This window comes from Anas acuta, chromosome 21, assembly GCF_963932015.1.
Source record: "Anas acuta chromosome 21, bAnaAcu1.1, whole genome shotgun sequence".
NCBI lineage: Eukaryota > Metazoa > Chordata > Aves > Anseriformes > Anatidae > Anas > Anas acuta.
This window is the reverse complement of record NC_088999.1, coordinates 5,981,573-6,002,319: the sequence shown is the minus strand read 5'-3', so window position 1 is coordinate 6,002,319 and position 20,747 is coordinate 5,981,573. Positions and strand designations below refer to the sequence as shown.

The window sequence follows — 20,747 nt, the reverse complement described above, 5'->3', positions numbered from 1 at the left end:
TCGATGTGTCCCCCAAAAAATCCCCCAAAATGGGCGCCCACCCCGGGCTGATCCCAGTTTATTTTTATTTTTGTTGTTATTTTGTTTTGTTTGGGGTTGTTGTTATCAGGGGGGGCGGGGACGCAGCACTGGGAGCCCCCCGGTTAGGGCTGCTCTGCAGGGAGGGGTTGCCTGCGCCTCACAGCCAGGCTGTGGGGTCGTGGGGGGGGACAGGGGTAGAGGGGGAAAATAAAGGGGACAGGAGGGTGAAGGGGGTGGGGAAGCAAAAGGGACAGGCCCATGGTCCCCACAGAGCACCCCTTGGGGCTGCAGGGCCTTGGGGGGCAGCAGGAGGGGGGCTCCGTACCCAGCTTGGGGGGCGTGGGGGACAGGAGGGGAGGGCAAAGGGGATGGGAGAGCAAAAGGGATGGGAAAAAAAAGGGATGGGAAAGCAAAAGGGACAAGCCCAGGGTCCCCACAGAGCACCCCTGGGGGCTGCAGGCTCTTGGGGTCAACAGAAGAGAGGCTCCATGCCCAGCTTGGGGGGCGCAGGGGGGGGATCATGGAGTGGGGTTTGGTCCGGGGTCTTTGGTCCCATAATAGGATGGCGCCATTAACACCGCTGGAAGTCGTGGAGCTCCTCGGCCCCGCTGATCTGCAGGCCCTGCAGCAGGGGGAAGTCGATGAGGGGCTCCTCCAAGAAGCCCCCGGCCCCCCGGCAGCCGTGGCTGGGGGCGGCCCCATGGAACCACAGGTTCTCGTAGGGTTTGGGGCTGGGGCTGCGGTCGAAAAGCAGGGGCTGTGTGGAGCTGGAGCGGAGGTAGAGGCGACACGGGACGTGCTGCTGGCCCTTGTAGCCGTCCCCTGCCACCTGCGCGTACTGCACGGTCTCACTGCTCCCGTAGGAGCCGGTGCCTGGCCCTGTGGCCCTGCTGGGGCCGTCCTGCTGCACATAGGGCTGGGGTACCCCAGGGAAGGCAACGGTGGTCTCTGCAGGGGCATCCTTGCCCCAAACGGGTGCCTGCTTCCCTGCTGCTCTTTCCAACACCGTGACGGTAGAAATGGTCGCCAGGCCGGGCTCCTTCACACTGGGCACTTGCGGAGGCTCCTGGAGGAACAGCGTGTTGATGGCACGGCCGTGTTTGTAGGGTCCCCTTTTGTGTGTCCCCCTCCCAGCATTGTGCAGGGGAGGCCCCAGAGGTCTCACCTGCTGCAGCTCTGCTGGCACCCACTTGCCCAGGCTGCTGTTGGCTGGGTCGGGGACGCTGGGCCAGAACTGCTGCTTCACCCTGGGGGTGACACAATGAGGGGGTCAGCGCGGTGCCCAGGAGCTGGCTACTGTGGGGCTGGAGCCGTCCCCTCCCTGCCTTCAGCCCCTCTGGGGACGAGGGCAGCTCCAGCCTCATGCAGAGCCTGGTCCCGACCCCGCAGGGGGGCTCTCAGCGCTCACCTCCCGTTCTTCTGGAAGCAAATCAGCAGGGCTGTGAGCAGGACGAAGATCAGCCCCAGGGTCAGGAAGAGGATCTGGATCTCGATGTCATCTGGAAAGCAGGGGACGGGGTCACGGCAAGAAGTGCCCCTTGCAGACTGGTGGGGACAGCGGTGGGGCAAATTTGGGGCAGGAGCTGGCTCCGGTGGGTCCCCTCATACCCCTCCAGCATCCCCAAAACCCCCCACGTCCATGCTCACCCAGCACCATGGTCACCAGGGTGAGGCTGGTGCCGTTGGTGCTGCCGCCGACCGTGGAGGCCATGATGTGCACTTTGTAGAGGGTCGATGGCTTCAGGTCCCGGATGATGAAGGAATTGAAGGAGGAATTCACAACGGCACCTGCGGAGGCACGGGGGCTGCTGGAAGGGCTGGGCCATGCCCTGGACAGCCTGACCGAGGGCTGCCCGGCAGAGTGGATGGGCACAATCATAAAATTAGGGGAGGGTTTGGGTTGGAAGGGACCTTAAAGCCCACCCAGTTCCAACCCCAATGCCATGGACAGCCAAGGAGGGGCAGGGCACGGGGCCGGGACTCACTGGCCACCTCGGCGGTGCTGTTGGCCCAGAAGATGGTGTAGTTGGTGATAAAACCGTTCTGCAGCTCAACGGCCACCGGGTCCCAGCAGAGCTCCGCGTGGGCCTTGCTGATGCTCTTCAGGTGCAGCTTCGGCGCGTGGGATGGTGCTGGAAGGGAGCGGGACAAGCGGCTGAGCACGGCGCTGAGCTGCTGCCTCTGTGCCCCAGGGGGACTCTGTGCAGCCACGGCAAGCCAAATCCCAGCCCGGTGGGCTGAGCCCCTAAATTTGGGGCATGTGGGGAACCAAGGTGGGTCCTGAGGGGAGGTGCGGGCAGTGCACGCACCCTTCTGCCTGGAGTAGGCTGCTGTGTGGGCGGGCGTCCCGACGGCATCCTTGTAGAGGGGGCACACCGAGATGTTGTAGCGCTGGAAGGGCTCGATGCCATCTGCAACGGAGAGCAGAGGGGGGCTGCGGGCTGGGGGTCCTGCCTGCTGAGCCCCCCCGGTTGTGCCAGCCCCTGGGGAGCAGATGGAGAGCAGGGAGGGAGTGTGTGATGTGGGCTTGGGGCAGGATTTACTGCTGGGAGCCCCAGGAGAGACCCTGGGGCATAAAACCCTGCAGAGCTGGCTGGGACCCCCCTGAAACCTGCCCCAAACCCCCTGCTTACCCTGGATGAGGGCAGAGGTGGCGGCCCCATCGCGCTCCATCTGCCAGCAGGTGCTGCAGTGGCCGGGCTCCGAGGCCACCCGCTGCCACTCCAGCACGTAGGCGGCCACCGGGGCCCGGGGTGCCTCCCAGTGCACCCAGAGGCTTCGTTCACCTGCGGGTACGGCCCGGAGCCCAGCCAGGGGCTGACCTGTGTGGGGACAGCCACGGGGCTGAGGGCAGAGGGGAGCAGCCCAGCCCTGCTCCCTGCAGCCAAGAGCCCCCCCTGCCCCTGCACGCTGCCAGGGAGCCTCGTGGGGAGCCCCTTTGGGAGCCCCGCGGGTGCTCACCCTCCCTGGGGGCTGCAGCCACGTTAGAAACGCCACCCAAACCCCTATGAGGGGGGAATCTTTCAGCCCACGAGAGGTGCTCTTTCAGACCCTCACCTTTCCTCTCCAGGAGCACGACCTCGGTCGCTGCCGACTCGCCGGCGGCGTTGTAGGCTGAGAGGTAAACCCTCCTGGTCCCCGCTGGGGCGGTGAAGTCGCAGTGGGTGTCAGAAGTGTTGCAGACAGTCGGGGGCTCCCTGCCTCTCCTCCGGGGCCCCAGAGCCACGCGGTACCCCAGCAAATGCCCGTTTGCCTCCCGTTGCCTCGGGGCCTGGGCGCAGACGGGGGCTTACAGGGGATGGTGCAAGGTCCTGAAGGCAATGCCCTGTGCTCCCCATGGGGCTTACAGGGGGTGCTCGGCCCCGAAGGCAACACCCCATGCTCCCCACACGCGCTCACCTTCCACCACAGCTGCACCTCCAGCCTCCTGCCTGCCGGGTCCGGCCGCGTGCTCCACCAGGCGTCCAGCTTCCCCGTGGGGGCTGTAGTGGGACGGGGGTGAGCGTGGCGGTGTCCTTGCAGCCACGCTGCTCAGGGGGTGTGCGGGGCCCCCCCCCAGACCAATCTGTGCCCACCTTTCTCGTGGGTGGTGTGGTTCCTGGCCGCGCTCCACTCGCTCCAGTGGCCGTGAGCCGAGTGCCGCCGGCAGCGCATCTGGAAGAGGTACGGGGTCCCGAAAAGCAGCCCGCAGCACTGCGCCGTGCCGGCCTGGCCGACGATGCCAGTGACCTGGGGGCAGCCAGAACAGAGTCAGCTCCTGCCTCCAAACCCCATCCAGCTGTGGGGTACGGCCCCAGGAGCTGTGTACTGGTGTGGGGATGAGGGGCACCCTGCGGTCCTCTGGTCACTGCATGTGTCCCATCATCATCTTCCCCCTCCAAGGAGGGGAAAAAGAGGGAGCTGCTCTGGTTGGGATCAGGACCAGGCTCAGGTTCTGACCCCATAAGCACTGCCCTTGGGTTTTGAAGGCAGGGAGCCACTACGATGGCACCACAGCATCCCTCCTGGGAGGGACCTGGGGGCTGCAACCTGCCCCTGGATGTGCCCAAGGGTGCAGAAAGCAGGGCACAAAACCTGGCTGAGCTCGGAGCAGGGGGGATGCCCTGGTTCCTGCAGTCCCCAGGGCCCCGCTGCCCCCAGTAGCACTCACCAGCACCCAGTTGGGGTCCTCGGGGGGCCGGTAGCGCAGCTCACACCACAGCTCCATGTGCGCGCTGCTCGGTGCCACCGCCCAGGCCAGGGTGACGCAGTCGGTCTGGGGGGGCATGGACTGGATGCTCCGCAGGGCCGGGGGCTCCAGCTGGGCTGCAGGGAGAGATGGGGGGAGCTGGGGGCATCCGAGGGGCTGTGCCGGGGCCGCATCCTGGTATGGGGCTGCCAACGCCTCGAACCCCAGCGGGGCTGGGTGCTGAGCTCAGGGTTGGGGGGCAGGGGAGGAGCCTCCCCAAAATGTTTTGGGCAAGACTTTGCGAGAAAGGGCAGGAGCTGGAGAGCAATGAGGTGCAAGCAACCTGCAGCACACGGGGAGAGCCTGGGGAAATTCATCTTTTTCTTTAGGAACCAAAAGATTTGCAGCTGGCCCCGTGGTGGGCAGGGGCTGCCCCGTTTCCACCGGCTGTGCCCACCCCACACTGGGACATGGGGATGATGCTCAGGAGCACGGCGCCAGAGCTGGTTTACACCACGGGCTGAGCTAACTCCTACAAGGGAAAGAAGCACCCCGAGGGGTGCAGGATCGGTGCACAGCCCAGGAAGGCAGCAGATCTGTGTCCCTATGGGGGCGAGGACCCGCTCCGAGTGGGGCGGCTGGGCTGGTTGGCTGGCAGCCCGTCCCCAGCAGGACGCCTCACGGTGTCTGGGAAGGTTCCCGTTATAAATAGTTGATGGGAGCCGGATGCATTATTAACGGAGCTCCTGAATAAATGGGGAATCAATTGCTGGAGAGAGTTGTAGAGTGCAGCGGGTCAACCGACGGCTCGTAACCCGCCGGCGCGCGCCGCACAGCTCTGAAACGCGGCGCTGGCACCTATTCATCTCAGCAAGCCATTTATCACGGCAACCTGCCTGTAAAATACGACCTGGGAGCCTGACACGCTCTAACGGCGCTCTAATATCCCTCCCTCACCGATAATTAGTCTCTCCGGGCCCTCGTTTGTGCGTGGGGAGGCCGGCGGCAGCCGTCACTCACCGACGTCCATGGGGTCGAGGCGGAGGCGCTCGGATTCGGCCGTGCCCAGCGCGTTGGAGGCGGCCACCCAGATCTCCATCTGCCCGTACAGCTGCAGCAGGCGCCGCGGCACCGTGCAGTGGCTGCGGCCACCTTGAGGGGTGCAGCCCGTCACCGCCGGGGCTCTGCTCCTGCAGGGGGGAGATGGGTGGGCTCAGGGGGCAGAGGACGGGCTGGGTCGGTGGGGAGAGGGCTGGGATACGCAGCCGAAGGGAAGGAATGGGGATGGTGTCCCCCAGCAGGGCTTACGTGGAGCATTTGAGCACCACGCTGGTGGGGAGGTGGCTGTCGGCTCCCGGCTGCCAGTGGCACGTCAGCCCGTAGTCACTGAGGTTGAGCAGGCAGCTGAGGTTGGAGGGCTTGGCAGGGGGGTCTAGGAGAGAGCAGCCAGGAGAGGAGCTGGGCAAAATGCCTCATTTTGGGTCTGGAGAAGCCACAGCCACCTTGTGGGGAGCACACAGGGATGGCGGTGCCTCGAGGGGAGATGTGTGCGTGGTGGACTTACAGCCTGCCCGGATCTCGGCCAGGCCAACCCGCTGCTTGGTCCCGTTCCACTCCACCCAGCACCACAGCTTGGCCTGCGTGCGGTTGAACTGGGGCAGGGTCAGGTTGGACACCTCGGTGTCCCCCGCGCCGCGGCCCTGGCTCCCGGCCACCGTCTCGTTGTCCAGCATCCAGGAGATCCGTGCCCGCCCGCCCTGCAGCCCGCGGCACAGCCTGCTGCGCACGCTGCACGACGCCGTGACGGCCGAGCCCAGCGGCACCACGGGCGAGCCCACCTCCACCGAGGCACAGCCGAGGGTCCCTGCAGGAAGGGAGAGTGGGTACGGCTGTGACAAAGCCGTCTCAGCCCCCCCGGCACCAAGGCAGGGCAGGAGCAGGGCTCCTTTCCTGAGAGGGGCCCCGCAGCCGCCGGAGGGGAAGAGCTGGGCGTTGGGCAAGCCTTTCACAGCCGTGCCGGGCCCCATCCTGCCGGTGCTCCTGTCCCCAGCACAGCCCCGGCCGGTGGGATGGGCACTGGGTGCCTTGGGGACTTTGGGGGCACGGGGCCGGGTCCCCACTCACCGCCCAGGCGGAGGAGCAGGAGCAGGGAGAGCCGCAGCAGCAGCAAGGGCGTCCCCACACCGCGCCTGGCCATGGTCTGCTCCGTGGCTTTGGCATCACCTGGAACGGAGACGCAGCGAGTTGGGAAGGGGCTCGGAGGGATAGAGGAGCCCGTGACGGCCGGGGATTGTTCCTGGAGGACGACATCCCCTTGGCATCACCTGCAGCTGCCCCCCTGCAGCACGGACAGGTCTGTCCCCGGGCTGTAGGAGTCCCTTTGGGTCTCCCCACCAGCAGACCCCGCTCACCAGGTCTCGGCGCCGGCTCTCCGGGGCACAAACGCCCTGTGCTGCGCTGCACCACGGGCTGAGCTTGTATCGGGTGTCTTCAGCCCCTGCTGGGGAGAGATTTGTGGTTTGAGCAGGGGTTAGAGCCGGGGTTTCAGGCAGCAGAGATAAGCTCAGACAGGGAAACGAATGAATGAAGGCGACGCAGCAGGGCTGGCCGAGCCTGCAGGGCCTCGGGGTGCTGCCTGCACCCTCTCCCTGCACTTCTGGCGCCGCATCCCATGGCTGTGCTGGGAGGGGTCCCGCTGCCAGCTCTCCCCGTGCCCTGTCCCAGCCTCATCCCCCTGGCGCTGGGCACCTGCCCCATCCCAGCACCCGGCTCCGAGTGCTCTCAGCTCCTCTCCCCTCACTCCGATGTCCTGCGTGGGCGGAAGGAAAGCAGCCAGCCCACGGCACCACAACCCCCTGGCACACGTGGCTGTGCCAAACAGGGGCCGGCAGAGCCACCCGTGGCCGAGGGGACCCCAGCTCCCCGTGCCCCATCCCTACCTCTCCGTTCGGCCGCCGTCACCGCCCGCTCCCAGCGCCGGCCTCCAGCTCCCTGCGCTCAGCCCGTTTGCCAACATGCTGCTTTCCCCGTTAGTTCCTCAAAACCAGCGCCGTTAATTGCTGCGACTCTCTGAAGAAGGTGATTGCAAAACACTTCCCTGAAGGCTGGGCTGCCTCGCTCGCTGCAGGAAGGAAAGAGCCCGGCGGCACGCACGCATCCAGCACCGGGGAGCAGCACCCGGCCTCCCCGCCCTCCCCGCTCCAGCACCACCATCTCCAAACTGGGGCTGCGGAGAGGGACACGGCGTGGGGGAACGGACGGGGACACGGTTTTGGGGTGCTGGAGCGGGGTTTTCCAGCCGCACCTTGCCCTGGGTGGCACCCGGCTGCTGGGTGGCTCTGCGGGCAGTGCCACCAGCGGCAGGGAGCCATCGGCTCCCCGGGGAAACCCGCGTCCCGTGGGGTAAACAGGGGATTGCCCAACCCGCCACGCACCACGGCCTTCGCAACGGCGGCTGGGGCTGTTGTGCAAACGGGTGTTTACTACGGGATTCGGAGCACGCGTTTTGCCGTCAGCGCCGCCCCGCTCGGCACTCACGCAACCCCTGCTGCAAACAGCCCGACTGTGGGGCTGAGGCTGCCGGCTGTGGGGCCGTGGGATCGTGACCCCCTTCCCCACCCCACGCTGATATTCCCCAAAATGCAGAGGGACAGGGTGGGGGGCGCACCCACAGCACCTCCCGTGGAGCTGGGATGGAGCTCTCCAGGCTGTGGCCGTCGCACCTTGCAGACCCCCGACCCCAGCACGGGGCTGTTCCCTGAATCCCCCCCTCCCAGCTCCCAGCACCCAATCTCCAGCCATTCGGACAAGATTTCAACCAAAAAGCTCAACAAAGAGGGAAAAACCCAGCCGAGCTCCTTGGTGGGCACCCAGACGTGGGCATCCCCCTGGGGCTGGACGCTCGGGGGCTCCGTCCCCATCCCAGTGCAGCCCCACGGGGGCCGTTTCCCACAGCGGGGCAGGAGGGGGGGGCCTTGCAACATTCCCCTCGGGTGTAGCAACCCCCAGCATTTGACCACGGAAATCTTCTTTGCAGGCTGTTTACTGCCGAGAGCAGGAATATCGGTGCCGGTAGCTATGGCGACGTGGGCATCTCCGTGGGAACCGGCGAGGGATGGCAAAAGCTGTAAACACAAAACCGGGCAAAAACAAGCTGCCGGGCACGGGGCCACGGCTGGGTGTCCCCACGGGTGTCTGTGGGGCTGAGCACCCCTGGGTGCCTGCCCCCGGGGCTCCTTTGTCCCCCTGTTCCACAGGGAGAGGGCTCGATGCGGGATGGGTGGAAGGAGGGGATGCGTCCCCACAGCAGCTCTCTCAGTTCCCCTCCGGCTCTGAGTCACTCTCACAAGCCCATGGACCCCGTCCCGGGGGTGGGACAGGAGGATGAGCGGTGCCGTGACGTCCCCATGGCCACCAAGGGCTGGTGGCACCGCTCGGAGCCACCCTGGCCACCACTCGCGGTGCTGGAGGTGGTGGAAAATGAAGGGTCCAGGCACTGCTGATGGGCTCCAAGCACGGCACAGGGCGGTGGGGCCAGCAGGGCCCCCGTGGGCATGGGGCAGGGGCACAGGGGCAGCCTCTCATCCGTCCCTCGGGCATTTCATCAGCCCCTCTCTAATTAAATCGCTGCCATTAGGCAAAGTAAAGGATGTTACCCGCCTGCATCGGCTCGGCTGTCGGCAAGAACCGGCCTCCCTAAAGAGATTTCTTCTTTCTTCTTCACATTCCCTGGAAAAATAAAGCACCGCCAGCCATGTGAGATGCGGGAGCTAAGTGCAGAGCTGGTGCAGCCTCTGATGGATCAGTGGAGCTGTTTAATTGCAGCCTGGTGTGATTAATTCAAACAAACCCCGGCTCTCAGCCCTGCAGAGGCCCCAGCTGAGCCTCGCTGCAGGGTCCTGGGGGGGTTGGGAACCCTCACCTGGGGGCTGCGGGCACAGGCAGGGCCTCAGCCGCTCCCCTGCCCCTGCCTCAGTTTCCCCTCACAACCTTTTCCCCAATTCTGATCAATTTGTGTAATTAGCGGTGCTAACGACCCCTCCTGCATGGGTTAAGGGATGGCTTCCCCAGGCTTTACTCCGGCCTTTGGGGTGCAAACACCTCCCTGCAGTGATTTGTGTCAGGCTGGATCCCCGCTGGCCTTTCAGACAGGGGCACTGCCTGTCCCCATGTCCCTGTCCCCATGTCCCTGTCCCTGATGCTTTGAACATCTCCGGGCAGGGAACACATCGTTTCTCAACACGCCGTGCTATTTGCAAAACGCTCAGATTACCTCCAGCCCCTTCCAACGACGGAAATTGTAGCGTGACTCAGACACGGCTCCGCTCCGGGCCATGGTGACAGCTCCTGAGGTCACCCCGCGGCTGCTGGTGGCAGTGGTGGCCGTACAGGGGGGTCCCGAGGCACCCGGACCCCCGTGGGGCTGAGCACCGTGGTGCTGGGGGGGGCTCTGCTCCCCGTCCCCTGAGCCGTGGCCACCTTCTGCCTCCGCTCCCCGGTTCCTCACCAGCCACACGAATGCAAATTGGGAGCAATTGATTGCGCGGGGGTCCTGGAGGCTGACCTTGAACAAGGCTCCTGACACATTACTGTAATTAATGAGGCAGGACTATTAATTTTCCATGTTGCCGGGATCCGGGCAGTCCCTGCTGGGCACGGGGAGGGGGGGAGGAGGGGGCGGCGGGGCCGCCTGCCATCCTTCTTCCTTAATCTGCCAGATGCCAGAAGGATGTGGAGGAGCTGGAGCACGGGGAAGGGGTGCCGGGGGGGTGTCCCTGCGTTCATGGGGGGGCCAGGAGCAGGGGGTGATGCCCAGGGACAGGCAAGCTCCTGGAGTACCCCTGGGCTGCAGGGCGAGGGAATATAAAACATGTCCCTAAATTTCTGGTCTGATGCCCAGGTGGCAGAGGAACATCCCCTGCCTGGTGGCTGAGCCCCTTCCCCATCCCCCTGGAAATCCTCACTCCTTTTCCCTGCAAGAAGGGAGCCTCCCCTCCCTTCTCCATTGCAGGAAAAACCCTCCCTGGGGAGCCATCAGGGCAGGGGACATCTGTGCCCCCCGTGTCCCCCATCTCCCCCTGGTCCCCAGGGCACGTCTGGGACCTGCCACCCGCGGCGCTTCCCGGCACTGGGGCTGTGAGCACGGCGCTGTTATTTTTCTGCTCTAATAAACACCCCTGACAATAATAGAACCAAAAAAAAAAAAAGAAAAATCGGCTTTTATCGGGAGAAAAATACATCTGGAGATTATTTACTCACAGCCAATAGCCGCGGAACCAGGTCGTTAGCCCAGGCAAGTGGCTGACATGGAAACGGGGCAGCAGGAGATCCCACAACACCGAATTTTTGGCTGGGTCTGACCGTGCTGCTGATGGTGCAGCCCCCAGCAGCGTGCCCGGGGTAGAGGTGGGAAGGAGGCTGGGACCCAGCTGGTGCCCAGCATCCAGCACCGGGACCAGGATCGGAGCCCCCAGCTCCTGCTGCGGCCGCCCAGCGCCCGTGGCCACGGGAGCAGGAAACCTACGGCCCATTGCCTCGTGCTAATCACAAAGGGCAATTAAACGACAGCTTCTGGAGGGCTATAAACATCCCCGATTTAAATCCAGTGACACACGGAAATGGGAATCCAACCAAGCAGCCTCCAGAAGTACTTTATTCCCCATTATTTTCATTAGCTGCCTTGTAATTTGATTTGTCCGTCTCCTGCTGCTGGCTTTTTCCACAGCTAAGGGAAGCGACGAATGAAGCCCCCTCCAGCTCGCTGACCTGGCCAGCGTCTGCGCCAGCCACCGGTCACCTCCTGCCACCGCTGTCACCACGGCCACGTGCTGGGTGCTGCTGGTGCTGTGCTGGAAGGGAGCAGCTCCCTGGGGCCAGCAGGACCCCGAGGCACGGGGATGTGCTGGGCACCCACCGAGGTCCTGCACCAGCCTTGGCCAATCCCTGAAAAATCCCTAAAAATGGATGCCTAAAAATCCCTAAAAAGGGATCCCTAAAAAATCCCTAAAACTGGATCTCTGAAAAATCCCTAAATAAGGATCCCTAAAAAAAAACCTAAAAGGGATGCTTTGCTTTCCATCAGCCTCTCCAACCCGGAGCAGCACTGCTGGTGCCGGTGCTCTGCTCTGTGTTTCTCAGCAGGATGCTCAGGGGGGTCCATACGTGGCACCCCGCTTCTCTGTGCCCCCCCAGCTCACCACAATCCCCCCCCCCATCTCCTGCAGTTTCCTTGAAAGCTGCCAGGCTCGGCCAGGGCACCTCTGCGCATGAGGAGAGGAGAAAACACCCAGGTCTGCATTTTCCTCCTCTAGAAATTAATCCCCCCCTTCATATTTAAAGGTATCAGTGAATGAGGCCAAGTTGTTAAGTGACAAAAGAAAAATGATTCTTGCCTTCCAGGGTTATTAAAATCATGTTCTACAAGTTTAGCAGCCACAAGGAAGCCCGGATAATGACAGATGATGATAATACATCTCCAGCACAGCCTGGTCTGTAATGATACTGCCCATATCTCTTGTATTACCACCAATTACTCAGCGTATAAGTATAATGAAAATGTACATCCATTCCGGGGAACTCCATTTGCCTCCTCTCAATCCCATTTCTTCCTCTCGTGGGCGCTGAAGGAGGCGGCTGCTGCGCGCTGCCGGACCCCGCTCGGATCTGGGACCCTGGCAGGGGAAAGCAGAGACCCCCCTGCACGTCCTGGCCACACGGTGTCCGTCCGTCTGTCCAGACCTTTGGTCTCATCCCTGCCTGGGGACATGTGGCATCGCGGGGTGCTTAATCCTATTAAATGGGGGTGGAAGTGACCCAGATAAAGGTTGCCATCCGAGCGCGCCGGATCCATCCTGCTGCAGCACCTGGGAGCCGCCCGAAGCTCTCTCTGCGGAGGATTAACACAGATATATATTTCATCTGCTTTCTATTATCTTTCAGTATATTCAGGTCAAAAAGCAGGAGACAACATCTTTTAGGATGAAAACATAATCTTTCAGAAAATTGAAAACCCGGCTCGCTGGGCGGGTGGAAGCAGCCCCGGCACCGCGCCGCTCGCTTTCGGGAAGGGCTCCAGGGCCAAATTTTGGAGGTCCCAGGCGGGTGCCACCCCCTGGGCAGCCCGTGCATGTGTACGTGTGTGCCTGTGTGAGTGCACAGCCGGCAGCAGGGAGCCCTGGTGCCATCCACCCTGCCTCGGTGGCACCAAATCCCCCCAAAAAGAGGGAAATCCAAACCGCTTTGGGGCTTGCGCGCTCCCGGCCTGAACATTTCCCTCGGAGCCGAGCTGCCGAAGCAGCGTTCGCTTTAAAAGCAGCCTCCAGGTAGCAGAACGTGCCTCATTATTCCTTAAATTAAAAGCCTTTATTTTCCCTAACTTTGTGTAACGCAGACGTGTGTGTTTAATGCATAATTAACGGCCCCTCCGTGCTCTGATCTGCCGGGCTGCGGAGCGCGGCTGCCTCCGCTGAGCAGACTGCGGTTCCTCGCACGGCTTTCAAGGAGTTATTAAAGAACGTGGGTGCATCTATTAATTATTTCATAAATATTAACGAGCCCTTAATGGCTGGCATCCTACTTTAACGTGCTCCCGGGGAGCCCACGTTTGAGGCGGCTGCTGCCTGCGGTGACCGCCGCGCCGGGGAGCCGAGGGGACAGCACGGGGTGGGAGCGATTCAGGGCAGTGCCAGTGCTTGCACGGTCCCCTTTGGGACAGGTCTGTAGGACAGATTTTGGGAGCTCCCTGCTTTGGAAAGCCCTGGCTCGGGGGGGAGCAGCTCTGGTGTGGATGCTGACGGGTGCTGGATGCAGGGGGAGAGGCAGGCATTTAATCAGGGTGACAGCACGGGGCTCTCCGGAGGCGCCGTGCTGCCATTTCCCGACAGTAATGTCGCTTTGTGTCACCAGGCATTTTTTAATGTGGCTTGCCAGTAAAATAATCAGCCTTCTCTGGGGGCAAGGAGGAATTTGTTTCTCCTCTGTGATGATACGGATGTCACTGCTCAGCTGTCACTACAAGGAAGCTGGGGCAGCACGTCTGGGATTTTTGGAAGTGCGGCGTGGATGCGAGGCATGCCCTGGCCTCCGAAAAGTGAAGAACAACCTCTCAGGTGTGACATCCCACTGGGGATGTGCTGGTTGTGGGATCAGCACAGCCCAACGGGTGTGGGGCAGGGGGACAGGCCCCACATTGATGTGCCCCACATCGTGGTGCTGAGAGGGGCCAGGGGTGGCTGGAGAGCCCCGGCCTCCCCTCCTGCCTCCTGAGCATCAGGCAGCTCTAACGAGGGCGCCTCTCCTCAACAGGAGCGGTAATTAGAGCTAATGGATTGGCTGGTGTTAACGAGATCCCGATATTTAACGGGATCCCGATATCCCTGCAGGAGCTCTGGCCATATGGGAGCCCAGGAGATGGGGCTGGGCACCTGGTGCTGAGCTCATGCAGGGGACCCCCGTGGGCAGCCCCACATTTCATTTGGGGTCAGTGCAAGGTGCAGGGGGGCTCAGCAGGATTTAGCCCGGGACAAGAGCAGCAGCTCGGGCACGGCACAGCCCCGATACCCCAGGGCAGGAAAGCCCCAGTCCTGGTGGCAGCACTGGGTGCCCTGGGGTTGGTGCCTGGAGAGGCACGGGGGGCTCAAAGCACCCCCGGCTTTGGTGGGGTTTGAAGCTGGAGCCTGCTCTGCTCCTGACCTGAGATCTGAGGCTTTTATCAATTTATTTAGTGAGCTTTGCTGCTCCCCTTCAAAGCCTCGCTCTGCAGTGAGCGGCTCCGCTCAATTCTGCTCATGCATCTTTAATCTCATGTGAAAAGGGAGCCTTTTTTTCTTTTTCACTTTCCTTATTTTTTTTTAGTTTGGGTTCAGAGACTGAGATAAAATCAAATCTCCTCCTCAAGTGGCCGTGAGGAGGGCAGCCGCAGCTCTTCAACACCACGAGGATCCCGTAGGCTCCGTGCCATCACCATCATAATCATCACCATCACCAAAGCCCTTCCTGGCACACGGGGACACGTGCCCACGGGCTGTGCAGCGTTCAGGAGCTTCCCCACCCCGTTCATTCATGCACCAGGAGCAGCCCCGTGGGTGCTCACAGTGCTTGACACCCCTGGGGCTGCTCAGGACCAGCTCTGACCTCTCATTAAATCAGGGCACGTGGGCACGTGCAGCCCTGCAAAGCGCCAGCGTTTGGTGGTGAGGCTGTTGCCGTTTTGTTTTGGTTTATTTTATTATCGTTTTTTTATTTTTTTTTTCAAAGAGGAAAAAAAAATTGCTATGGCAACTTATGCAACAGCTGAGCTGCCGGGAGACTGGCTGCAAGTGAAACTTGCCACTCATCATCTGACAATGTTAATCTGCTGGATTTACATAGTAATTAATGTCAAGAGGCAATCTACAATTTGAGCAATCAGAGTTCCTGTGCACAAAGTCAGGCTGGCAGACAGCAGCTCGCAGCGGTGCGCAGGGAGGGGATTTAACCCCCGGGGAGCCCCCATCCACCCAGCCCCATCGCCTCGCGCTGACTCAAAGCCCTTAAAGCCCCTTGAACCCCTGCCCTGGTGCCGTGTCCCTGCGTGGCCACCAGCTCCTGGTCCCCGCTGGTTCCTCTCTGCCCCAAATTTCAGGATCTTTTCCCTTTTCCTCCACGCAGAAATCTCCAGCCCATCTCCGGCCCCTGCCTGCTGCCCGCAGGTGCTGTGTGATTTTTTTCCCGGTGTAATCATTAACTCAGCAAATTGCAGGATACGTTTTCAACATGACTCCTATTAGCTCCCCGCTGCCGCCTCTGGATTCGGTCTGCTGCCCCTTTGAGGCACCGGAATCAAAAAATCTCAGCTTTTAAGCTGAAAAAAGCCTTCTCCAGCCCCCTGGGCTGCCCTTGCTCTCTCGCTCCAAGTCCATCCCGCTGCTGCCCAGCTCCAGCCCTCCCACCCCGTCTGCATCCCTGCACCCAAACAGAGCCTGACAGAAGGGGCAGGTTTTGGGAAAGGGATGTGGGAGGAGGGGGAGACCCCAGATCCAGCCCCAAACAGAGCTGGGCAGTGTCGGGGTCCCTGCCCTACCACCAGCCCCATGCCCGGCTCGGTGCGCCCAGGGCACGCAGCAGCCCCTGCCTCCTGGGAACCCTGCAAACCCCGGTATGAAGCCGTGCCTGCAATCTCCTCTGCAAAGAATAAAGCTCGGCTGAGTCCCAGCATCCTTTCTTCCTCCATCCTTTTGGCTGAAGCCAAAAACTTCAGAGGAGGGGAAAAAAAAAATCCTAATTGATTTCTTCTGTATTAACAAGTCAATCACCGGGGTGTTTTTTTTTTTTTTTTTTTTTTTTTTTTTTTAATGACTCATAAGCAAGCTTGACGTGTCTGTTAATTAAATAGCCATCCCAGCTCTAATCCGCTGAAAGTTAATCATTTGGGGAATTAAAAGGTGTCAGTGCTGAATACTTCAGTGCAAGAGCTTGCCTGCCCTTGCTGCGGGCGGCGAGGGGCTGGGAACGGAGCAGGGGGCCGGGGGGAGCCCTGCAGGATTGGGCTGCAGGGCCCAGAAACCCAGGAGGGAGGGGAGGGAGGTGCACGGGACATGGTTTGGTATCGGTGTGTGCAGGACGGGGGCTGCAGGAGGTGGCAGAGCCACGCTGCTGGCCCCAAGTGCCCGCACACACCAGGCGGTGACGCCGCTCCCCTGGACCCGGCAGCTCCTTTTGGCTCGGGGCTACCACAAGCACCAGGGATGAAACCTGCCGGGGATAAGTTTGGGTTTGCTGTCCTCGGGTTGCACTCAGAGCAGTGGCTCCCATTGCAAAACAAATCTGTAAGGGCTACGGCTTACATCAGTGAGCACAAAGACCGCGGGTGGCACTGACACGTTGGTTTGGGGGAAAATTGGCACTTTCCCTTCATCCTTGTGTTCCCCTCCCGCCTGCCCTTTGCATTTTATGGAGCCCGACGTGTGCCAGCCCTTCCTGGGACCGTCTCTGCTGGCCCTGCCGGCGACCCAGCGGGGGGAAGAGCTCTGCCTGCAAATTTTGCCCCATCCCTGCAGGGCCCCCCCCCACCTGCGGGACAAGCTCAGGGTTAACAATCCGGCCTGATTTGTTCCAGGAGAGCTTGATGCCTCTGCTCAGGCTCTTTTGAGCATCACCTAGCTTAATATTGATGAAGCCACTACAATTTAATTTATTGGCTCAGTGCACACAGCCCATGAAAGCCCCAGTGAATGGGGCTGATGGCTGGATAATGGGACGCGGCTGTCGGCTCCTGGGGAGCCGCTCGCGCTCACCGGGGAGCCGCTGCTCCAGTGCTGCTGCTGGCAGAGCACTAATCCTGGGTTATCATCCATAGAGGCAATTAGTGCAGCATTATCAGGGTACTAATGGTGTCGGGGTGTGCGTGCCCAGCGAGTGGCTGCTGCTCTGCAGGGACCTGCTGGTGTCCACGGTGCCACCAGCGGGGATGGAGAGCTTCATCCAGCCATGCAGCCGGGCTCAGCAGCCCCTCTGCACCCTCCGAGTGGCTTTTTGGGGACCTGCACGGGGATAAAACCTCCTCACCGTGCTCTGACGGCTGCAGGATGGCCTTGGATCAGGCTGGCAGTGCTGCTCCAGCATCGCCCGCAGCGTGGCACAGGACCAGGTCCCCCCCGGCACCATCCCCTGGTGCCCTCAGCTGCTGGCTCAAAGGGAGGCGCCCATTTCCTGCCTTTCTCCCCATTTTATTGAGCTCGATAATACGAGGGCAAATAGGATAATGCTGGTGGTGAATGAAGGATGCAGTTTTGTGTTGCTGTGTGCATTATATTAATCATTCACTGACACGCTGGCTACTGGCCTGATGTGAGATAACGAGAGGTAATTAGTTAAAAAAATGAGGAGGCAGGCAGATTGCCAGTTGTTTACAGGCACAGTGGTTTACGGGGGCAGCCAGGAGAATTTTCCTTTTTCTGAGGGATCGGAGCGTGTTTTAAAGCATCTGATTTGATTTCAGACCAAAGGCTGAGCTCTGAGCCTGAGTTCACCGGGGCTCCGTGCGCAGCGGGCACGTTGGGGCACGGGGGGACCTCACAGGCTCCATCCAGCCCAAATGTTGGAGGAGTCAGGAAACCTCCCCGGCCTTTAACTCACTTCTGAAAGCAGCAGCCACGGGAGCATCGATATTTTTTCCTCGTAGGTACAACTGATGTGGGTAAAAAACACCAGCTGCCACTTGGAGAGGGGTGCAGAGGCCAACTCCATTAAAGCTGCAGGAATTGGTACATTTGACACAAAAACTGCTGTAACTTAGAGCCGGAGTGTGAATAATAGAGCTCCGCACTCGGCCCCACAAGTGCAATATATCTGGCTGCTGCTGCACAGACACACGGACTGAAATTCATCCCGTGAGTCCGAGCACGGCGGAGCCCCGGCACGCCGGGGGCATGGCTCTGCTGCTGTGCAAACAGAGCGGTGCTGAGCAGCAGCGCAGCTCCCACCCCGGGGCAAATGCACACCAGGTCCCACCACAGAGCTTCCAACCTCGGCCTGATTGCTCCGTCCTAAGCAAATTTGCACATCATTAAAAATAATCGTGGTGCTGGGACCGGCCAAGCTCTAGGCGCTGCCTAAAGGGAAGGTCTCGTGCTGCTGCTGCTGGTCTAAGGGTGAAGAGGCAGGGTTAATTGGGCAGGGCTAATTGCATTAATTGCAGATGGGGACCCTGGAAGCAGCAGGGTCCCAATTCTTGGTCCTGATTGCCCTGGGCAGTGGATGGGGACGGTGCTGGAGACGAGTCCCATGGGTGCCCCGTTGGTACCAGGGGCTGGGGACTGGGGCTTGAAGCCGCTTCGGGGTTGCCTGTGGCTGATGGGAGCCACCACGTGTGGATGCTTCCAGCCCTGACCACCATCAATCACCGGCTCAGAGGGTTCAGCAAGGTGTGAGCAGGTCATTAACAGCCACGTCCTAGCGTGGGGACCCAGGAGCATCCTTGCCCCGGGCAGCAGGCGAGCAGCATCCAGCCCACCCGCACGGAGCGGGGTGGGAGATGCGGGAGGTTGCCGGCATCAGCGTGGGCAGGATTGAATTTTGCAGGATTAGCCACCATGCCTGGAGAGCAGAGGAGCCCCCGGCTAATCCTCTCATTACAGAGGTACTTAAGGAGAGATTACAGGGTTTGGCTTGGCGAGGGTTTCCTGACACGCGGCGCGGGGTCCGGCCGCCGTCACCGCTCCCATTTGCACTGCGGCGCTGGTTTTTACAGCCAGGGACAGGATTTATCCATCCTGTGAAATGTCATTGTCGGATGAATTGGAGAACGTGTTAAAAGGTAAAAAGCACGCGGCATTTATTAACTGCAGCCAAAGCCAGATCCCAAAACGTCCCCTCCTCTTGGGGTCCTGGAGGGAGGGAGCCAGAACCAGGCAGAGGCAGACACCAGAGCCCAGGTCCCGAATGCAGAGCGCTGAGCACAGCAACGCTGCGTGAAAATCTGATTTCAGACTGCCCCCAAACACCAAATTTCTCAGGTTAGGAGCTGAATGTTAAAAGAACCCCAGCTGGCACCACCCCGATTTGTTGTTCCTCTGCCTCAGGGACTGGGAACCTCGGAGGGGCACGCAGGTGGTGCTGCACCGGCAGCCAGGAGGGCTGGAAACATGTTATTTTTAAATGGGATTTACAGTTTATTTGGTCATTCAATTTACATTGCTTAACTCGATTATTTATACAGTTCATTTTATTTATTTTAATTTGCACTGCTTATTTTACTTATCTTGTTTAACTTGTTTATTTACATTGCCTACCAATTTAAATTTACCTGTTTATTTATTCAGGTTTTCCTGCTGAAAACCAAGGTCCCTGCCTACCGACCTCCCTGCAGCAGCAGCACCAACCATGGCCAAATGCTCCTAGACCTGCTGGGGAAGCTGCTCCGTGCTGGCCACCAGCCCTGGGGCTGCCGGGTGCCCCCGTCCTGCACTGGGCTCGGGGGAGCACCGGGGGCTTCGCCCTGCCCTGGGGAGTGCTGTGATGCCCTCACCTTGCCATAAAGCTGGTGATGGGGAGCTCGGGGAGGGACCCAAAGGGATGCAGAGCACGCAGCAGCTAACGAGGCTCCAGCTGTGGATGTGCCCGTCCTGCAGCATCCAAATACGATGGAGCAAGGGCTGGGTTTGGGGGCTGACAAGAAACCGTGCAGGCACCTCACCTCCCAACCCCTGCCCGTCCCCCCGCGCCCCTCCCTGAGCTCTTTCCTTCCAGGGAAATTCTTCAGGAGTAATTGCAAAATCCTCTGGTGCATCAAGCGCAGGATGCAATGTTATTAACTTGCCAGCCAGGAGCTGGCAGAAAAGCAATCATGGCTGTTTCTCCAAGACTGAGCCAGGGGATAATTGAGTTGAATGGAAAGGAATTGCTGCTCTTTGTTGGTGGTTAGGAGATCATCTTCCAGCCCTTCCATACTGATCTAATTTGGGGTTATTCAAACAGACTTCTGAATTAAGAGATGAAGTTGTTTAAAAGGACTCCGTAGCTCCTTGAAAAACTTTGAAAATCCTGCTGTTTAAGCATCATAATTCTTCTCCCAGTCTCAGCCCTTGAGCTCTGCACTGAGGGCACTGTGCGTGCCCGAAGCAGCCAGGACTGCCCCAAGAGTCACTGGGGGACAACGGGAGCTTGCTGAAGAGCAGCTCAGCCCCAAATCCCATGGCTTGGAGGCTCCAGATCCTGCTGGAGCCCTTTCCACAAACCCTTTCCCTTCGGTGCCCTCAGCTCTGGAGCAATGCAGTGCCCAGCTTGCAGGGTGCCTCGCCCCCGCTGAACTGAAAGGTGAGGTTCAGACCGTGCTGTGCCCATCCCAAAACCATGCTCCTTGCACCCAACACCACAAGGACCGTGCTGTGCCCATCCCAAAACCATGCTCCATGCCCCCAGCGAGCTGTGGACCACGCTGTGCCCATCCCAGCTCCGTGCTCCACCACGGCAGCCGGGGTGAGCCCCGAGGAGGGCGAGGTTATTGAAAGATCACCGAAGTTTATGTTACAGGATGCACAGCGTGCTGGCAGAAAATCAATGCTGAAATATAGCCAGCTTTACTCCCGCCTTTAAATAGCTCTTTTATGACTGTTTTAAGGTGAAATTATGTAAGGCCAGGGAGGTCAAGTATGCAGTGTAATATCAGTGAGATTTGCTGCCTGTTTCAGCAGCCGGCAGCACCGATCCTGCTGCGAGGAGGAGACTTTTCCTATTCCTCCATTTCAGTGGCTGTGCCCCAGTAACGCAGCCTCCCTTCCAGGTGTTTGCCTTCACCTGCAAACCAGCTCATCCCAAGAGCAGGGCAATTGGGGTTCTCCTGGAAGGACACCTACCCAGGCTCCGAGACCTGAAATAAAACATAAAATACGGCAACACCTGCAGTAAAACCGCGAGAGGCAGCAGTGCTGGCGGCTGGGTTCTGGCCTGCACTTCACAGGAGCAAATACATCAGCTGGGTAGAAACAATAATCTTATCACAACACGGGCTTTGCTTCATAAACATGTCCAGGCTGGAGTGAAATATGTCGCTGCAGAAGGAGGCAGAGCAGTCAGCAGAATA

At 60.4% G+C, this 20,747-nt stretch overlaps 1 protein-coding gene across 3 annotated transcripts; it reads right to left on the bottom strand.

Annotated features, from left to right (window-relative positions):
- Positions 1–30: 30 nt before the first annotated feature.
- Positions 31–7,539, bottom strand: CSF3R (colony stimulating factor 3 receptor). Of its 3 annotated transcripts, none has more exons than XM_068657706.1 (17): positions 7,129–7,539; positions 6,601–6,689; positions 6,314–6,412; positions 5,754–6,053; positions 5,498–5,621; positions 5,210–5,379; positions 4,172–4,326; positions 3,597–3,750; positions 3,421–3,503; positions 3,079–3,292; positions 2,655–2,843; positions 2,331–2,432; positions 2,007–2,153; positions 1,669–1,809; positions 1,430–1,520; positions 1,187–1,268; positions 31–1,087 (listed from the first exon to the last, which is right to left on the bottom strand). In XM_068657706.1, exons 3-17 carry the CDS (start codon positions 6,384–6,386, stop codon positions 593–595), a joined length of 2,520 nt encoding a protein of 839 aa, XP_068513807.1. In that variant the 5' UTR covers positions 6,387–6,412; positions 6,601–6,689; positions 7,129–7,539; the 3' UTR covers positions 31–592. The 3 variants fall into 3 exon arrangements, with proteins under 3 accessions (XP_068513807.1, XP_068513808.1, XP_068513806.1); XM_068657707.1 differs by having other exon boundaries at positions 6,601–6,686; XM_068657705.1 differs by lacking the exon at positions 7,129–7,539 and having other exon boundaries at positions 6,514–6,640.
- Between the last annotated feature and the right edge of the window lie 13,208 nt (positions 7,540–20,747).

Excerpts from the sequence above, each read along its gene's own strand:
- CSF3R (XM_068657706.1), bottom strand. The coding sequence starts at position 6,386 with ATGGCCAGGCGCGGTGTGGGGACGCCCTTGCTGCTGCTGCGGCTCTCC. Across the intron at positions 6,054-6,313 it reads CCTGCTCCTCCGCCTGGGCG|GGACCCTCGGCTGTGCCTCG; the intron begins GTGAGTGGGGAC and ends CCCTTCCTGCAG. Across the intron at positions 4,327-5,209 it reads CCTCGACCCCATGGACGTCG|CCCAGCTGGAGCCCCCGGCC; the intron begins GTGAGTGACGGC and ends CTCTCCCTGCAG.